Genomic DNA, 18,439 nt, shown 5'->3' with positions numbered 1-18,439 from the left:
GGATGTTGTATGTCATCACCAGACTTCCAGGAAAGCTGAGCACAGCTTAGAGAGAACACTGGTTAACAGGCTTGATCCTGTCTAGTGTGTTCCCTGAAGCATTTGGTGGGCCATTGTGAGATACAGGAAGCGGGACTAGATGGGCCTATGGCCTGATCCAGCAGGGCTCTTATCCTTCTGAGTCTGTCATGCATTTGCTGTCCACAGAAAGCACAACCCCTGAACACAGTTAAAGAAACACATTAACAAGAGGTCATTCATAACTGAAGTGGCAAATGCTTAGTTTGGTATGAAGGAAAAACAAGCTGTTAAGCAGTATTTATCCTCTCCCCTGCCCCGCCCTAGCATTAGCTGATAATAGAGGATTATATAAAGGGGGGAAGAAGTCAGACATATGGCTGTTAAATGTCAAAGGGGAAAAGGTCAAATGCTTGTTCACTGTGCTACAATACAGAACAGCAATTTCTATATTGTAAGACAAGACAACATGTGCTTATTCAGGAGAGCACTTCCAACATCTAGACTGAGATCAGCCTGCTAGATGTTTTCAGTAAAGAATGAACAAATACTCCATATTATTTGAGAGTCCATTAGCATCCATTCTACTAAACTGTACATGCTCATATTTCTATACAGACTATTGTTATCTAAACAGAAAGTGTTCAACAGAAGCAGAAAATGTCAACAGAAGAGCAGAGATGGAATCTGCTGGTTGTCATCTTCCTTTAGAAAGTCTTTACATAAGGTTAGGTTCACATTTAAAACATTACAGATAAAAATGTATTAGCAAAGTGAAGGCACTGATACAAACAGCTTGATTACAGAATGGAATAAAGCAATAAAGTGGCACATGTAATGTGTGGCAAAGCAATATAGTGTAAAGAAAGGCTTGGTGCTGTTTCTAGAACAGAATGCTAGTCATATGTAATTGAAAATATCAAAATGGAAGGTATTTCTGTACTTTGAACTTAAACTGTAGTCAAAAATAAATATGGAGAGACTAAGCACTTTCAGGAAAACAGCCACATGTTCAAGTATGATAGATGCTGATGTAACACTAGGGAACTCCCACCGTACACTCTCATATCATTATTTGTTTTAATCACAGTGACAAAGTTCAGAACAGTTTACTTCATTTCCAGTCTCAGTAGTTAAGAACTCTCAGTGCCCTTTAACAGGTCACTGATGACAAGGAGACCTTTGACACCTTTAACCAGACAACATACTTTCGCAAGAGGTTCCATTGTCAGCTTCCCCCTAAAAGATATGCAGCTTCCTGGGAGCACTGTTCTAAACAATTCTTTGTTTGCTCAGACACTCTTTCCATGAGCAATAAGATACTGCAAAGTCAAGGTTTTTAGGACTTGTCCTGCATAAGGGCATCAGACACCATTGATCCATGACTGCTTTTCAAGCATGATTTGCTTCTAGACTTTTCCCTTTTTTATCCCAGAAGAACCTTCTGCATCCTACGTGCAGCAACAATGGCTTCATCCTCTGAATCCGATTCACTCTGGGAAGTAGAACTTTGAGAGCCAGAACTACAGGGGGAGGAGCACTCCGGGGAACAAAGATAATGCATCAGTGGAAGACGATACTTCCCACAGAAGTCAACAAATTTGATTTGCCGGACACAACTATCAAAGTAGACACCTACAGACAAAAGAAAGGCAGTTGTCAGTCAATGTATTAAATACTGTATATGTACATATACATATTGCTTATATAATCTAAGCAACTATCTTTCTGCACAAGATACAAACAACCAGACCAAACCAGTAGAAGATACTCCCTATAACATACCAACGAATGGGCCAGGACCCAGCTGAACCAATGATATCGCTTCTGCCTAGTTTGTTTTTGGGAGGGGAATATTAAAAAAGATGGAAAATTGTTGGAAAATTGCTGATACGTGTTTGAAATAAAATACTGGACTCTGTTTTACAGAATCAGTCCAATTTGTAGCAGGCTGGAGTAAAACAGCAAGTGTCTTTGTAAAAAAGGAGGATGTCTACTGTTCGAAATTTCAGGAAGGTCCCGCCGTTCCAATTAACAAACAAGCATGAAAGTTACATCTTGAAGGCTAGTTTGTTGAATTTGCTGTGCCTATATTTTATACTATCATTAGTGTATTCTGTATAATGCTAAACACACATATTTAAGTTCTAATGTGAAAACACTGAAATTAATTATATGTTGATTTTTTGATGTATATTTCAAGGCATTTGAAAAACAAGAGGAGACACACGTGCCGTGGGGCACTGCATAAAAGGTTCCTCCATGAAAAGGGGGTCTGTCACAAAAGTATGAAATATAGCATACCTCCGCACTTAGGGTTAGGACAATTGCTGGCTAGACTCAAATACCGGAGAAGATTCCCAGGGAGATCACTAGGAACATAGTGAACATTACGAGTCTTAATGGTCCGGCCAGCCAATTCCTGGAGACTTGGGGGATTGTAGGTCAAGTCACGGACAAATCGTACAACCAGCGGGTTCCCACGTAAACTCAGTTCTTCAAGATGAATTAGATTGAGGATCTCCCGAGGAAGGTATGTCAGCAGGTTATTGTGGAGGCTAAGTGAGCGCAGGGAATGCAACCTGGGAACCAGAGCCAAGAAAATTGAGGTACTCCTGTGTCACACTTTAAAACCACCTTTCATCCCCCTTTCCCCTACACTTCCCAGTGGGAAGCCTCAAAGTGTTTTACATCAACTCCTAGAGATTTCTTCCAATGCCCTACACAAACAAAACAGAATAACTAGTATTTGTGCAGGAAAATGTATTAGAAAAGAAAGTTATTGAGTGCAAAGAAATAAACTCTCAAAAGATCTTACAGAGCAGGGTTGATCTCATGACTGGCAGGCTGCCAGTTCTGAAACCCCACTTTTAGGACCCAAATTTGCATTACCTTGACAGCTGCCCAGTCAGTATGATTACATAGAAAAACCAAGAGTGTTGGAATCACTATTTTTATTAGGAAGCAACCCTAACCTACTTTCCAGCACTGGCACAGCTGTTCCAATGGGGCATTGCTGCATCCTGCAGTAGGGGGGCAGTCACGGAGGCCTCCTCAAGGTAAGGCAATGTTTGTTCCCTTACCTCAGAGTCGCATTGCCCTTACCTGGGTGCTGGAAAGCTGGTTAGGACTGCACCCTTAGTTTATTAATTTAAGCCCTGCCTTTCTGCAGAGCATCACATCAATTGACTTACATTCAAATATAGACACACACAATGCATTAACATAGACAACATAACATACATACACCTAAACACAACAAATCTCAGTGAGGCCACTTTAAAAGGTCTAAAATTAAACATCCAGTTTAAAATTCCTGGAAACTCTAGCAGATAGCAAATTTGTTAGGTACAGGGGGGGTAGGGGTATCTTCCTTGCCATCAGAAGAATCTAGCAAAGACCTTCAGGAAGCCAGAAGAGTGCAGCAGAAAGCATCAAAAGATCTTTGAATGTTGCAGAGACCTTTCAGAAGCTGCAGAAACCTTCAGAATGGCTCCCACAACCAGTATAAACCCCTTTAAAATGACCACCAAAAGCTTCCCCTGGCCATTTTAAATGCATCAGGAATTCCACAGACTGCATAATGTAGATTTCTAATCAACCCATTACATGTAGTTGACTGTGTGAAAGTACTCCACGAAAAGCATCAATATGTAATCTATGGTGTTAGTGCTGTGATTGCTCATTTACATATGCAAGTGGTGGCCACTTGATGCTGCAGTTAGAACAGACTCAAAATGCCCCCTGCCTCCCAATTCAAAGACAGTAAAGTTGGGGGGGGGGAGAGATTTCAATTATGTTGAAGGATGGGGGAGCTGAAATGTGGCAATAGGAGGGCCTTACCAGTAGCAGTGCTCTTCCTCACTGCCACTGGTCACCATTTCCCACCAAAATGACTGTATGGCTTCACTGGGGGGGGGGGGTCCTGACCACCAGGAGCAGTGCCACTGTTACAAAACAGGCAGCAGCACACAAAGCTAAGCAAGAGGGAATATTTCCCCCTGTCCCAAGCTGAAAGTCTCATCCAAGAAAAATCTGGTTCAGGCAGGCTGTTTGTTTTGAAGATTTATAAACCACCTTTTGATCTACTCCAAGGCAACTTCCAAATTGTTGATCATCAAGCAAACAGGCATGCAAGAAAAATTTCAATTCTCCCAAATGTGGTTAATCTACATTATCACGCTTATGGAGATTCTGTTCTAGACAGAATTTTTGTACAGAATTGTGCACATTGTTTGCACACTGTCACACAATTATGAATCGCTGTATATTCATGTGATGTATGCATACTGTGAAGCTACAGTCACTCATGACTTCCCAGAACAAATGAAGTCAACTCATCTGTGCTGATCCACATCCAGGTTTACACACCTATTCCTACACACAATTGTACATGAAAATGGTAGTATCTGCTTTAGAGAGCATTTAATCTCACAAAATCAGAATTATGAACAGGTATACAAAAGAGTAAAATGGTTAGAAATACTCACTGTGCCAACTGAGGAGGAATACTTTGTATCTTGTTATCGCATAGGACGAGGTAACTTAATGAAGGCAGGTTTGCTAACTCCGGTGGGATTGAAGTAATAAAATTCCCTCCAAGGTACAAAAATTCTAAACTAAAAAATAAAATTGAAGCATAAATTTCTCAACTCAGAGCTTTATCTCAGGATGGTTTTTGCAGCACAAGACATTTTGTAAATTAATGTTACATGATACAAACAGGTTCTGAAATTTTATAACACATGCTAATAGCATAGGATAAAACAGATGGGATGTTTCAAACCTTTTTTTATTTGTTTGTTAGAAAGAGTGCTACTTGTTTCAATCAAAAACTCAAAAAATAGAAGAGATTTCTTGTTCAGTTTTCAACTGGTTGACCAACAAGCAAATAGAACAATACTTTTAATGAGACTTGAAAAAAGAAACCAATAAACAATCAATGCAAAGTGTTTGTTGAATTCTATACAAAACTTATTTTAAAACCCATTTTTGCCCAGCCCACAGGTGTACACATTTGGTCCCTGTTGCATATATGCAAAGTTGGGCAGAAATGGCTTAAGGCAATACAAGATGGAGTTTTTTATTTAAAGTAAAACAGACATCAAAAGACTTACAGCAAAATCCTATGCATGTCTACTCAGAAGTAAGTGCCACTAGAGTCAATGGGGCTTACTACTAGGTAAGTGTGGATAGGATTGCAGCCTTAAGTATTGTAAAGTAAAAATGGACATTCAGAAAAGATAAATCAGCCTGGATGGTCTCAATGAAGGAGAAGAACAAATTAAGTTGTTCAGACATGGTAAAACACATGGATGCATGGGTTAACAAATTAGTTCTATAAATGTTTTAAAAATATTTAGTGACCTCTTCTAGTAAAACTATTTGACAGACAAATTGCTACATATTGGATTCCTGACACCTGGTATAAAGAAAAAACTGGTCTAACCAGTAAGCAAGGGATTCTTCAAGAGCTAAATCTTACAGGCCAATTTATTTCCTTAATTCAGGTCATGCCTCATTATCCACCAATTTTACTCACCACCAATACCAGGGTCCATCTTTAAATGCCTTCAAACAAGGAAAAAAGGGCCAAAATCCTGTTAAACTGCACTGGTTGCAAGCTCTTGAGGTTAAAGATAGCTTTAAAAACCCACTACCAGGTTTCCTGCTCCTCCATTGTCACCCCAGAACGTATCCATATAGATGTTATACCATATTCAGTCATCATTTCATTCCATTAGATTCCATTATTCATCCCATCTAGTGGCTGAATGCAGTATAGTGTCTACCAATGCATTCTGGGGCAACAATGGAGTATCAAGAAGTGGGTTTTTAAAGCTATTTTTCCCTTGATTTGGTATCCATTGATTTATTAAATCCACTGACAGTTCTGGAACAGAACCCCAGTGGATAACAAGGCACGACCTGTACAAACCACAAAATTTTGAATCATCAACACTGACAGAGATAATTAAATACAGGGTCCTTTTATTCAATATTGGATGAGACACCATAAATGACTTGAAAACATAGAACTGACTCCTAGCCATACCTTCACAAAAGTAAGCAAATTTCACTGTAGTCAATGGGGCTTACTCCAGGTAAATGAGGAAGGATCACAGCCTTAGGGTCCAAGCCTATCTAACTTTCCAGCACAGATGCAACCGCAATGCAGCCCCAAGGTAAGGGAACAAATGTCGTACGCAAAATGTAGTATGCAGCTTTATGCCCCATTGTTTCAACAACATCACTGCTAGAAAGTTGGATAGGACTGGGACTTAATCTGTTGTGAAGCTTTTCTGGATGAATTAATGAAGTGTGGGAATATATAGTTTTACAAGAACCATTTTGATATGTTGAGATAAGATCACTCATCAGCTGAACCTTGTTAGTTAAATTTTCAATGCATGTATTTATAAATTTTGTATTTTTCTTTTTACCTTTCTTGGAACGCAAACAAAACAAGTTTTTGTTCTGCCAACACTTCATAGGCATTTTCACTCAGAAATCAACACAGCTTCCAAGCACATAAAGCTAGGAGAAGGGATCTATTAAATTAACAGTTTGACATTAAGATTGGGAACATACATTTTGCTGCAAAACCCACTTGTACCTGTGAATCCTAAATTGCTGAGGGAGAAGAAAGAAGGCCTTTGATCTCATGCCCCAGAGGCATTTGGCAGCAGATCTATTCTTATACTCATTACCAACGATTAGATAAAACCATTGAGATTATAAGGTCTATCAACTATATAAACTTCTTGTTCACAGACTATATTCAGGTTCTTCAATCTTAGGGTCCTGAACCTAAAAGGGTTGCAGCAACCTACAGGAATGAAATAGGTGAAGGCCACTGAACTAGAACATGACCAGATAAAGGGAAAGGCATTGGCTATAACCCTTCATTTACCAGGAGATTGTGTCCCAGGCCTGCTCAGGTTCTTAGCAATTGTGATCAAATTGCCTTCACTAGTGCCAGGCTTAATAGTAACTTTTCTGCTCTCTCTAATAAGAATATTGGGTTACTGTGCTGGGAGGGTGTTACGGGAGGGCAGGCATGAACAGATTGGGTCTAGAGGAGAGTGGGATCTATGGAAGGTCCCCAGTCTCACAGTGGTGTTCCCAGGGCTGCCACCCCCATCTGGAGGTGCCTGCCTCTCCCCCTCCTGAGGGCTGGGGAAGCCATGCGCAGCCTCCCTGACCCTCCAAAGGCCTTGTAAGGCCTTCTGGAGGTCAAAAATGGCCACTTCTGGTTTTTGGCCTCCAGATGGCCTTGCAAGGCCTCCAGAGGGCCAGGGAAGCTGCGCATGACTTTCCCGGTCCTCAGAACGCCTCCGGGGAGGCAGCCCTCAGATTGGCACACTCATTTCAGCGTGCCAACTGAGGGCTGTGGGGAGTGGCTGGCAGCACAGCAACAACTCCCCAAACCTGGCACCTGGGGCATCTGCACCACTTGAACCCCCTAAAAAAAACATAAAAACATAAATATAAGAAGAGCCCTGCTGGATCAGGTCCAAGGCCCATATAGTCCAGCTTCCTGTATCTCACAGCAGCCCACCAGATGCCTCAGGGCCCAATCCAATCCAATTTTCCAGGGCTGTTGCAGCCATGTCAATGGGGCGTGCACTCCCAACTTGCAGTTGGGGGGCAGACACAGCAGCCTCCTCAAGGTATGGGGACATTTGTTCCCTTACTTCAGGGTTGCACTGCAGTCGCACCGGTGCTGGAAAGTTGAAGAGGATTGGGCCCGCAGGGTGCACACAAGACACAACCTGCATCCAGGTGCCCTCCCTTGCACCTGCCAATCAGAGGCAGCCTGCCTCTAAAATCAGGAGCTTGCACGTACCTACCATGGCTTGGTAGGTACCTACCAAAAGCCCTGATGGACTTTTCCCCCAGAAAGCTGCCCAAGTCCCTCTTGAAGGCATCTAGGCGAGACGCCAACACCACTTCCCGTGGCGGGGAGTTCCACAGACCCACCGCACAGAGAAAGAGGGCGCCGGTCTCCCCGCTCACCTGCTGAGCTCCTGGATGGCGGGGGGGATGCTGTGGAGGCGGTTGCTGCCCAGGCTGAGGCTCTGCAGGCGGCGCAGGCCCAGGACCGAGGCGGGCAGCTGCGTGAAGCGGTTGCCGCTGAGGTTGAGGACGCGCAGGGAGCGCCCCAGCGGGGAGCCGGCCAGGCCCTTGGGGAGGGAGCCCGGGGCGCCCAGCCGGTTGTTCTTGGCCAGCAGCGTGTGGAGCTGCGCCAGGCCGAGCAGCTCCGGGCCCAGCGCCGACAGCCCCGCGCCGCTCACGTCCAGCACCTCCAGCGCCGGGAACCAGCTCCCGAGCTCCGGGGGAAGCCCGCCCGCCGGGGACACCCACGACGGGGGCAGCACCAGGCGCCGCGCGAGCTGCTGCGCCTCCGGCTCGGCCTGTCCCGGCTCTTCCGCCATAGCTCTCAGGGGGAGCCCCGGAACCCGCGTGTTCGTTCGCTTCGCCGCCGGAAACCTGAATAACGCAAAACTAACCGCCGCCTCTGCCTGGCTCCCTTTCAATGACTCATTGCGTATCCAGGTTCCGGGGTTCCTCGCACCGCCTTCTTTCTTCACGGCTTATACAGTTTCCCGGGTTCGCGCCTCAGAACGAACCTGCGGAGGTTGGCCAAGGCCATGCCCTAGTTCTCATAGGGGTGGCACCTGGGCTGTACCACTTTGCGACTGTGGGTTGGAGCCTTACAGTCGGTGTGGTGCTCTTCCATATAAGTATATAAATATCCTGCCCTTGTGAAGCGAGCATGTCACGGAGAAGGCTATGATGGAAACTTTAGGTCTTAAATGCCCGGCTTTCTATGTATAGAGGGAAGTCTCATTTTTGGTATCCCTCATGTGACACCCCTGCGCGTAGTCTGAAGTGGTACGCTCCAAAAACAGGGTTATCCTCTCAGACCTTTGCACCACTAAAGGTGCAGACGTTTGCCCACCACTAAAGTTCTGGAAATGGGAGAAAGCAAAGGGGAAATTAGGTTATATCTCATTGTAATAATAAAAACATATAATAAAAACAGATGAGGATGAAATGTAAATGCCAAAGGCCAGGGGGGTGTCTATCACAGACAAAATATTTTTTATAAATAATAATAATAATAATATCTATTGTCTATTATTATTATATAATTATAATTATATTTTTATTTTATTTTTACATATTTTTATTTTAGTTTTAAATTAATAATAGATAATAATAGATATTATTATTATTATTATTATTATTATTATTATTATTATTATTATTATTATTCATCCCTTGTTTGGGATTTTCTTCGCTGTCCTGCTGAAGCAGGCCTTTGGAACTGCAACAGAAGGCATCTATCTCCGGGCCAGATCAGACGGAAAGCTCTTCAACCTCTCCAGACTGAGAGCAATGTCCAAAGTCCAGCTGAAATGTCTGCATGACTTCCTCTTTGCCGACGATGCAGCTGTCACTACCCAATCTGCCAAAGATCTCCAGCAGCTCATGGATCGTTTTAGCAAGGCCTGCCAAGATTTTCTTCAGCCTGAAGAAAACACAGGTCATGGTTCAGGATGTGGACTCACCTCCCTGCATTACAATCTCTGCACATGAACTGGAGGTTGTCCATGATTTTGTGTACCTTGGCTCAACGATCTCTGACACTCTTTCTCTTGATACCGAGCTAAACAAACGCATCGGTAAAGCAGCTACCACGGTTTCCAGACTCACAAAGAGAGTCTGGTCCAACAAGAAGCTGACGGAACATACCCAGGTCTACAGAGCTTGCATCCTGAGTACACTTCTGTACTGCAGTGAGTCATGGACTCTTCGCTCACAACAGGAGAGGAAACTGAGCGCTTTCCACATGCGCTGCCTCCGACGCATCCTCGGCATCACCTGGCAGGACAAAGTTCCAAACAACACATTCCTGGAACATGCTGGAATCCCTAGGATGTATTCACTGCTGAAACAGAGACGCCTGCATTGGCTCGGTCATGTTGTGAGAATGGATGATGGCCGGATCCCAAAGGATCTCCTCTATGGAGAACTCGTGCAAGGAAAGCGCCCTACAGGTAGACCACAGCTGCGATACAAGGACATCTGCAAGAGGGATCTGAAGGCCTTAGGAGTGGACCTCAACAGGTGGGAAACCCTGGCCTCTGAGCGGCCTGCTTGGAGGCAGGCTGTGCAGCATGGCCTTTCCCAGTTTGATGAGACACTTTGGCCAACAGTCTGAGGCAAAGAGGCAAAGAAGGAAGGCCCATAGCCAGGGAGACAGACCAGGGACAGACTGCACTTGCTCCCGGTGTGGAAGGGATTGTCACTCCCGAATCGGCCTTTTCAGCCACACTAGACGCTGTTCCAGAACCACCATTCAGAGCGTGTTACCATAGTCTTTCGAGACTGAAGGTTGCCAACAACAGCAACATTATTATTATTATTATTAACAGTATGTGAGATGGAAAATTTTTCTACTATTATATTTTCCTGTACAGAAAAATCCATTTCTAAAAGCACGTTGTTTCGTAATATTAATTCAAAAGCAATCGCTAGAATACCACTTAAATTGGCCAGTTTAAAAAAAAAAAGAATTATTTGGGTGTGCTAAAATTAGTTAATAATAATAATAAAACTTTATTTTTATCCCGCCCTTCTCCCTAACGGGACCCAGGGCGGCTAACAACATATTAAAAAAACAGATTTTAAAAACATTCATACATAGCAGATAAAAACATTTAAAAACACATTACAGAGGCCATAAAAACAGTAGTCAGATTAAAAGACAGAATAAAAGAGCAAGTCACCGAGGAATCAAGCCTGTAACAAACTAAAAGATGTATAAAAATGTTAAGAAGGCCAGAAATCAGAAGGCTTGTTTAAACAACAGTGTTTTCAGGCCTCGCCAAAAACTCTCAAGAGAGGGAGCCATTTTCAAATCAAGGGGAAGGGAGTTCCATAATGTTGGTGCCACTACCGAGAAGGCCCTATTTCTTGCAGCCACCCCCCGGACCTCCTTGGGTGGCGGCACTTGCAAAAAGGCCTTCTCTGATGACCTGAGATGGCGAGCCGGATTGTATGGGAGTAGGCGGTCTCTAAGATATCCTGGCCCAGAGCAGTATAGGGCTTTAAAGGTCAAAATCAGCACCTTGAATTGGGCCCAGAAACGAATGGGCAGCCAATTTAGCCCCCGGAGAAGCGGACTGACAGAGTCAAACCGCCTGGCTCCGGTGACCACACGGGCCGCGGCATTCTGTACTAATTGTAGTTTCCGAACCGTCTTCAGGGGCAGCCCCACATAGAGCGCGTTACAGTAATCTAACCTTGATGTCACCGTGGCATGGATCACCGTGGCCAGGTCTGCACGATCCAAGTACGGTCGCAGCTGGCGCACCAGCCGAAGCTGAGCAAAGGCCCCCTAGCCACAGCCACCACCTGGGAATCCAGGAGCAGCTGCGAGTCCAGGAGGACCCCGAAGCTGCGAACCTGCTCCTTCAGAGGGAGTGCAACCCCATTCAGAGCAAGCCGATAGTCCAGCACCTGCATCGAGGATTTTCGAACCAGGAGAGCCTCTGTCTTATCCGGATTTAATTTCAGCTTGTTAGCCCTCATCCAGATCCTCACTACTTCCAGACAGCGCTCCAGGCCCTCAACTGCCACCCTGGAGTCTGGAGGAAAGGAGAGATAGAGCTGGGTGTCATCGGCATATTGATGGCACCCCACTCCAAACCCCCAGATGACCTCTCCCAGCGGTTTCATGTAGATATTAAATAGCATGGGGGACAGAATTGAACCCTGCGGCACCCCGCACCTCAAGGGCCAGGGTGTCGAACAGGCATCCCCCAGCACCACCATCTGGGACCGACCCTCCAAGTAGGAGCGGAACCACCGCAAAACAGTGCCTCCAGCTCCCAACTCGGCCAATCGGCCCAGAAGTTCAGCATCCATTGTTCTTATTAAGCCGTTTCTGCACAACGTTGCTTGTACGCATCAGGGATTGAATGTGCGGGCTGCACGGAAATGGGTTAAAATGTACACAATGTGTAAATATTAAAATATTTGCAAGTGGTTCAAAATAAATTCAAAGTACATATTTCAATTTGTATGAAATTTAAATAAAATGCTTTATTGCTCTTTTTTATTTCCTAAAATTTTTTTAGTTCAACTACTATTGGCTTGCCAAAATATGCTAATATCTATTAGAATCTGAGCAGCTGTTTTTGTGCATGTCTGGGAGTAGGCTCTCTGACGAGCAGCCCTATCCTGTGCTTCCCAGTGCCCAGGGCTGCAGTGGCACCGAAATGGCTACTGTAGCATCCTAAGGGGCTGGGAAGCATCGCCAGTGGTGCTCCAAGTGAGGGAACTATTGAGCAGGCGCAGATTCAAGTAGGCCCATGTCAGGTCTCCTGGGCTCAGAAGGGGGTCAGGATACAGCGGCAGTCCCGCCGCCATTTCTGCCCCCTCCCGCGCCTTTCCCCGCCTTCCTCCTGCCCCGGAATGCCTCCACCCCATCCAGACTTACCTCTCCTCCACCCAACACTCATCCAGAGCTTCAGGTGGCAGTCCTCAGTCCACCGGTCAGCACTGGCTCAGCACAGGCTTGAACTGAGCCTGCTCCAGCGCTGGACTGGGAAAGACTGTCACATGAGTGAAAGACTGTCGCAGGCGTGCTTACGGCACATTTGAGATGAACCAGCACGCATTCTTCTGGATCGGGCCCTTATAGTTCAAATTCTATCCTGGGCCAGCCCACACGGTGCAGGGCTGCTGACAAAGTGGCCACTGCATCCTGTGAGCTAGGTGGAGACCAGGCCACCCAGGAGAAATTAATAAATAAAACCTTTACTTGTCCCTGCCAGTGCTCTGTGGTCCCCTATGGGACTCCGCAAAGCTACACCAGGTCACCAGCTCATTTGCTGGTCTTGATGATCCTTGTATGCATTATAGGAAGTTCTCCAAATCTTCGGAAAATATTCTGGAGCAGTCTCTTCTAATAAAACCTATCTAGATACCCATTAGTTTTGCCCAAATGGGCAAGCAGCAGCTTTGAGAAAGGGCTTTCCATTGGGCAAAATGGGGCCAGAGTGAGCATGGACTGCCTCCCTCACTAAGCACCATAGTCCTAATTCATACACATTATGTTGCTACTGGGGGGGAGGGAGGAGTAAAGAGACAGAAAGAGTTTGTCCTTGTGATGAACGAGGCTCCCCCCCTTTTGCCTATTTTTCCTCATTTCTTGGACGCCTCTAACTCCCCAGAAGCTCCTGTACAGGTTCAACAGTCTTAGAGCTGCTGGAAAATACTCCTACAACATGCTTGTTCTTTGAAACTCAATTATCCCTCAGCCATGAGCAAGATGTGGATTGGGGTCCTTCTTCTTGCCTGAGGTAACTATTCTGTCTAGCAGTAGAGTAGCAAACCTGTCCAGGCAAAGAGAGTTCAATGGAGAAGCCAGATGGGTTCCATTCCTCCGAACAGGAAACGATGACATCATCAAACCTTGGTTTTTTTTAAAGCTTCAGCATGGAGAGCTCTAGCGAGCTTTTCTGCTTGGTGGCTATAACTCTAGTATACCCATGATGGGGACAGCACCAGGCACCGTGAGCATGCCTCTGGGCTTGCCCCCCGCACGCTGCTGCACTCCTGGGCGCTCCTCGGGGGTGGGGGCGGGGATCCGAGAGGCGCCCCTGGAGGGTCGGCGCTTGGGGCATTTGCCCCGTTTGCCCCACTCTAGGACTGCCAATGGTAAAGACCAAGGATCCCTTGGTTGCTACTGAAGTTGCTAGTGATAAGGACCGTATTATCCAGCTAACTGCATTTTGGGAACTAACTTTTTCTTTTCACTTGTTGGCTTTTTGTCTTTCAATTCCATTTGTAGATTGCACCAGATAGATATGTGATACAAAGATGGGTGGTGGTGTGTTCCTGAGTAGCATCCCCTCTGCATCTGCTCAGCATTACTGGTTACTGTACCACTGTGTGAGCTGTGATAGTTATTTATATATTGCACACTTTTTTGACTTTCTTCCTAAAAGGCACAGAAGACATAGTTTGGCAGTAAGTATTGAAATTAAAGGCAGTCTTTTTCAGCACTTGGGATCAACTAGATCAGTGTTTTTCAAACTGTGGGTCAGGACCCACTAGGTGGGTCATGAGCCAATTTCAGGTGGGTCCCCATTCATTTCAATATTTTATTTTTAATATATTAGACTTGATGCTATCAGGATATGTGACTGCATTTGGTGAAATGTTACAGATCTGTTATTTTAACAAGCTACTATGTATATTCTTTCACCAATGACATGGGACTCACTCCTGGGTAACAGCCCAATCCTATCCACACTTTCCTGGGAGTAAGCCCCATTGACTGCAATGGGACTTACTTCTGAGTAGACATGCTTAGGATTGGGCTCTAAGTGTGGGTAGGATTGCAAAAAAATTTCCTGCTTGATGATGTCACTTCCGGTCATGACATCACTTTCGATGGGTTCTGACAGATTCTCATTCTAAAAAAGTGGGTCCTGGGGCTAAATGTGTGAGAACCACTGAACTAGATAGTGAGGTTAACAGGGATGTGCTCATGTATAGCAGTAAAACCATGTTAGAGTTTCCACCACTACTTAAAGGCAAGACTCAGAAAAACACCACTTCAAGACACAATTATGTGTTTGGAACTTGGGAATCAGAATGAATAGGTAATATTCAGAGCTCCGGTTTTACTTCTTAATGTTGTTTACTGATTCGTAATGTGACCAGGGCCACATGCCTGTTAGTACAACTTCTTTCCTTATATGAAAAATAAAGCTATAAGGACCAGGTACAGGGAGAGCAAATATAAATATATTTTACTAACTTTCCACATAAGCTTTGCATTTATGCACGCGTGGGTGTGTGTGTGTCGACAGAGTACAGGAGAAGTCCAGAAACTGCAAAGCTAATTCTGTTTTGATTTTGTAAATAAAGAAAAACAGATGAAATACTTTCACTGGTATCTCATTCTTTCTCCATTCTTTGAAGTAAGGACATTATTCAAAACTACTGTTACAAGAGCATAAATACACTAGAAACTACAGGCATACAAAAATTTGAGTAGATTTTTTGGGGTTTTGTTTCTGAGAACTGATAGGCAATTTTTTCTTCTTCTTTGAGTTCTGTAAATCCAATAATAAATATTCCACAAAGAAGATAGTTTAGAATTCTTCCAGTTCATTGCTGATATGGTAACATACAGAGCAGTAAGTTTTGAATTCATGATTCATTAAATTGATTCAATGGCTCTTGACATTGGCAACATGGTAACTACTTTCCACGAAGCCAAAAGAATGGAATTGTAGGTGGCAGTCCTGAGTTTCTAGGAAAACACATAGCCCTTTCTCCTGATATAATTCTGTAGAATGGCCTAAAATAGCTCACCGTGTCTGGCAGCTGTTATATATTAACCATTCTATCTCAAATATCATTGTAGCAGCAGGAAATGGCTGTGGTTGTATTATTCTGAATATTGAAACCATTTTTCTGTCAAGCCCTCTGACTTGCAATGGCTCTTGCAGTCTTAGCTAGAGATGAATACTTACTGTCTTGCTACTTGAGATTCTTTTCATGGAGAAATACCAGGGATTCTATGACTGTCTGCATGTGAAGCTTATGCTCTATCATTAACTATAGCCCCCTACTTTGACCTCTAGCACGAACATATGTTACTCCCCCCAACCTACTGCACAACAATAATGAATGGAGAAGAGGCTCAGAACTATGACATCAGTAATGGGCTGATAGTCGCACATACATAAGTCACCATCTTGTATCCCAAGTGAATCCAAAACAACCCATCACTCCACCAGCTCAGCATCTTTTATTAATATGAATTAGAAAGCAGAATTCCTTATCTGCTTGAAGGCATGCTTATCTCAGATTGAGAAAACTGTGTATGAAATGTCTACAATGCAAAACCTACATGGAATGTTGTCATGACAGACTTGCAGCACTGGCTTGGCTAAAGCAGCTCATGTGCTGCCTCCAACGCATTTGCGGCATCAGCTGGCAGGACAGAGTTCCAAACAACACAGTCCTGGAACGTGCTGGAATCCCTAGCATGTATTCACTGCTGAAACAGAGACGTCTGCGTTGGCTAGGTCATGTCGTGAGAATGGATGATGGCTGGATCCCAAAGGATCTCCTCTATGGAGAACTCGTGCAAGGAAAGTGCCCTACAGGTAGACCATAGCTGTGATACAAGGACATCTGAAAGAGGGATCTGAAGGCCTTAGGAGTGGACCTCAACAAGTGGGAAACCCTGGCCTCTGAGCGGCCCGCTTGGAGGCAGGCTGTGCAGCATGGCCTTTCCCAGTTTGAAGAGACACTTGGCCAACAGTCTGAGGCTAAGAGGCAAAGAAGGAAGGCCCATAGCCAGGGAGACAGACCAGGGACAGACTGCACTTGCTCCCAGTGTGGAAGGGATTGTCACTCCCAAATTGGCCTTTTCAGCCACACTAGACGCTGTTCCAGAACCACCATTCAGAGCGTGATACCATAGTCTTTGAGACTGAAGGTTGCCAACAGAGTTTTGACTTACTGGTACGAAGGGAAATCTCATATTTCAGGATTTGTTGTGGTTTCCATTGCTCAACACATTCAGATGACTTGCTGGCAGCAGCTCTAAGTGCTTCATATAGATGGATAATGTTTGTAAATGGTAGAAACCATGGTGGTATTTGACATAGAGTCTGGTGGTAAATACAGGACCCCCAGAACCCTGCACCTTGGCAGCAAGACCAGCAATGCAGCATGACAAACAGCAGTAGGAAGCTCTGTGGGCAGAGCTCCAGCGTGCACTCTTCACATGTTTGAAAAAGCCCTCCTCTCAGCTCTGAGCCTCTTACCAGGGTTTGTTGTACTGCCTCTGGTCTCTCAATTCAGTAGTAATTGGCAATGACATCGTCAGTTACTTCCAGTGATACTTCCAGTAGGTGAACCACACAAAATGGTACAGTGGGAAACAAACATTGAGAAATAAAGCCAAACTTGCATGACTTCAAAAAGCAAATCACATGTGGTATGTGCTATATAGCTATGTTGATGTCATGCAACATGTTGTATCAAGCTATGGTTCCCTTACCAGGCAGATGAAAAGGAAAGCAACCGTAAACACGCAAACCCAAGCCTATGTCAGTTCCCACACTGTGCGAGGCACTCACTGGGGTATCATGGGTCACTCGCCCACCAGCAGCAAGACCAAACAGAACACCTGCAAATGCTGCTGAGAGGGTCAGTGCAGTGGGCATGGGTCCTGTGCAGTTTTGGCATGCTCTAAAGGGCCCTCCCACCTGCATTTGTGGGCCTCCTGTGCAACTCCAAACCTGGAAATAACTGGCAATGACATAATCACCAGTCACTTCTGGGAGCTGCGTGCTGCCTCTGCAGTGAAATCGGGTGTCATGGGCTAGCTGACGTTTGGAAGTGCTGGCCTACATTGTGAGATAATGGTCGCAATCCTTTCCAGCACTGGCATAGTGGTCCCAATGGGACGTGTGCTGCATCCTGCAGTTGGGTGTCACTCACGGAGGCCTCCTCAAAGTAAAGATATATTTGTTCCCTTACCTCAGAGCTGCATTGCTCTTATGTCAGAGCTTGAAAGGATTGCGCCCAATGTTGTTAAGGCCCAAAGTCAAACCACTCTTAATAGGAATTGTTCATATCATCAAGCTAAGATTTGAGCATTACAGTAGTTGGACACTTACACAAATTTGCCTTACACATGTATTGGTAAAGTAGGAGGCATAAAGATCTTTTCCAGAGGGCAACTTGCATTCAGCCAAACCCCCAGGCTAACATCATTTACAGTAAAGGAAATAAATCATTTCACTATAAAGTTGCAATGTCATTTCCACTTGCTTGGGAGTAAGTTTCACTGAACTCACCCAATCTTAAACCCAATCTAAATGATACACTCACTTTTTGGTGATAATTTACCTAATAAATTTGGTTCCATTATCCTGTGAGATTTCCTCCCTCTTTCAGTTTAACTCCCCACTCTCACCTCTTCCTCATTCTTGTGAGAAAATCAATGTATGGTATTTGTATTGTTAAGATCAGGTCTTACTTCCAAGTAACCCCAGCTCAATGAAACTTTCCCCAAGGATGGGATTGTTGACTAACATTGGGCGCAATCCTAACCCCTTATGTCAGTGCTTTCCAGCACTGGCATAGCAGTGCCCGTGGGACATGTGCTGCATCCTGCAGTTGGGTGTCACTCATGGAGGCCTCCTCAAAGTAAGGGAATGTTTATTCCCTTACCTCAGAGCTGCGTTGCCCTTATGTCAGTGCTGGAAAGCACTGACATAAGGGGTTAGGATTGTGCCCTAAGTCTCATACAGAATTTCCACTGAATACCAAATTTTTTCCTCAAGTAAATAAGTAACAAAAACACCAG

General features: G+C 44.7%; 1 protein-coding gene across 1 annotated transcript; it reads right to left on the bottom strand.

Moving 5' to 3' along the window:
* Positions 1-385: 385 nt before the first annotated feature.
* Positions 386-8,490, bottom strand: LRRC58 (leucine rich repeat containing 58). The gene is made up of 4 exons (XM_066616640.1): positions 8,038-8,490; positions 4,509-4,637; positions 2,323-2,600; positions 386-1,653 (listed from the first exon to the last, which is right to left on the bottom strand). The coding sequence occupies exons 1-4, from the start codon at positions 8,454-8,456 to the stop codon at positions 1,445-1,447; spliced, it is 1,035 nt and encodes a 344-aa protein (XP_066472737.1). The 5' UTR covers positions 8,457-8,490; the 3' UTR covers positions 386-1,444.
* Positions 8,491-18,439: the final 9,949 nt, after the last annotated feature.

The sequence above is a fragment of the Tiliqua scincoides genome, chromosome 2, assembly GCF_035046505.1.
Source record: "Tiliqua scincoides isolate rTilSci1 chromosome 2, rTilSci1.hap2, whole genome shotgun sequence".
In the NCBI taxonomy this organism is placed as follows: Eukaryota; Metazoa; Chordata; class Lepidosauria; order Squamata; family Scincidae; genus Tiliqua; species Tiliqua scincoides.
The sequence above is the reverse complement of the archived record's forward strand: the minus strand, read 5'-3'. Positions and strand labels throughout refer to the sequence as shown.

Coding starts and splice junctions, on each gene's coding strand:
- LRRC58 (XM_066616640.1), bottom strand. CDS start 8,456: ATGGCGGAAGAGCCGGGACAGGCCGAGCCGGAGGCGCAGCAGCTCGCG. Junction 2,601..4,508: donor ATTCCTCCTCAGTTGGCACA/GTGAGTATTTCT, acceptor TCTGGTTCCCAG/GTTGCATTCCCTGCGCTCAC. Junction 1,654..2,322: donor TCCTAACCCTAAGTGCGGAG/GTATGCTATATT, acceptor TTTTGTCTGTAG/GTGTCTACTTTGATAGTTGT.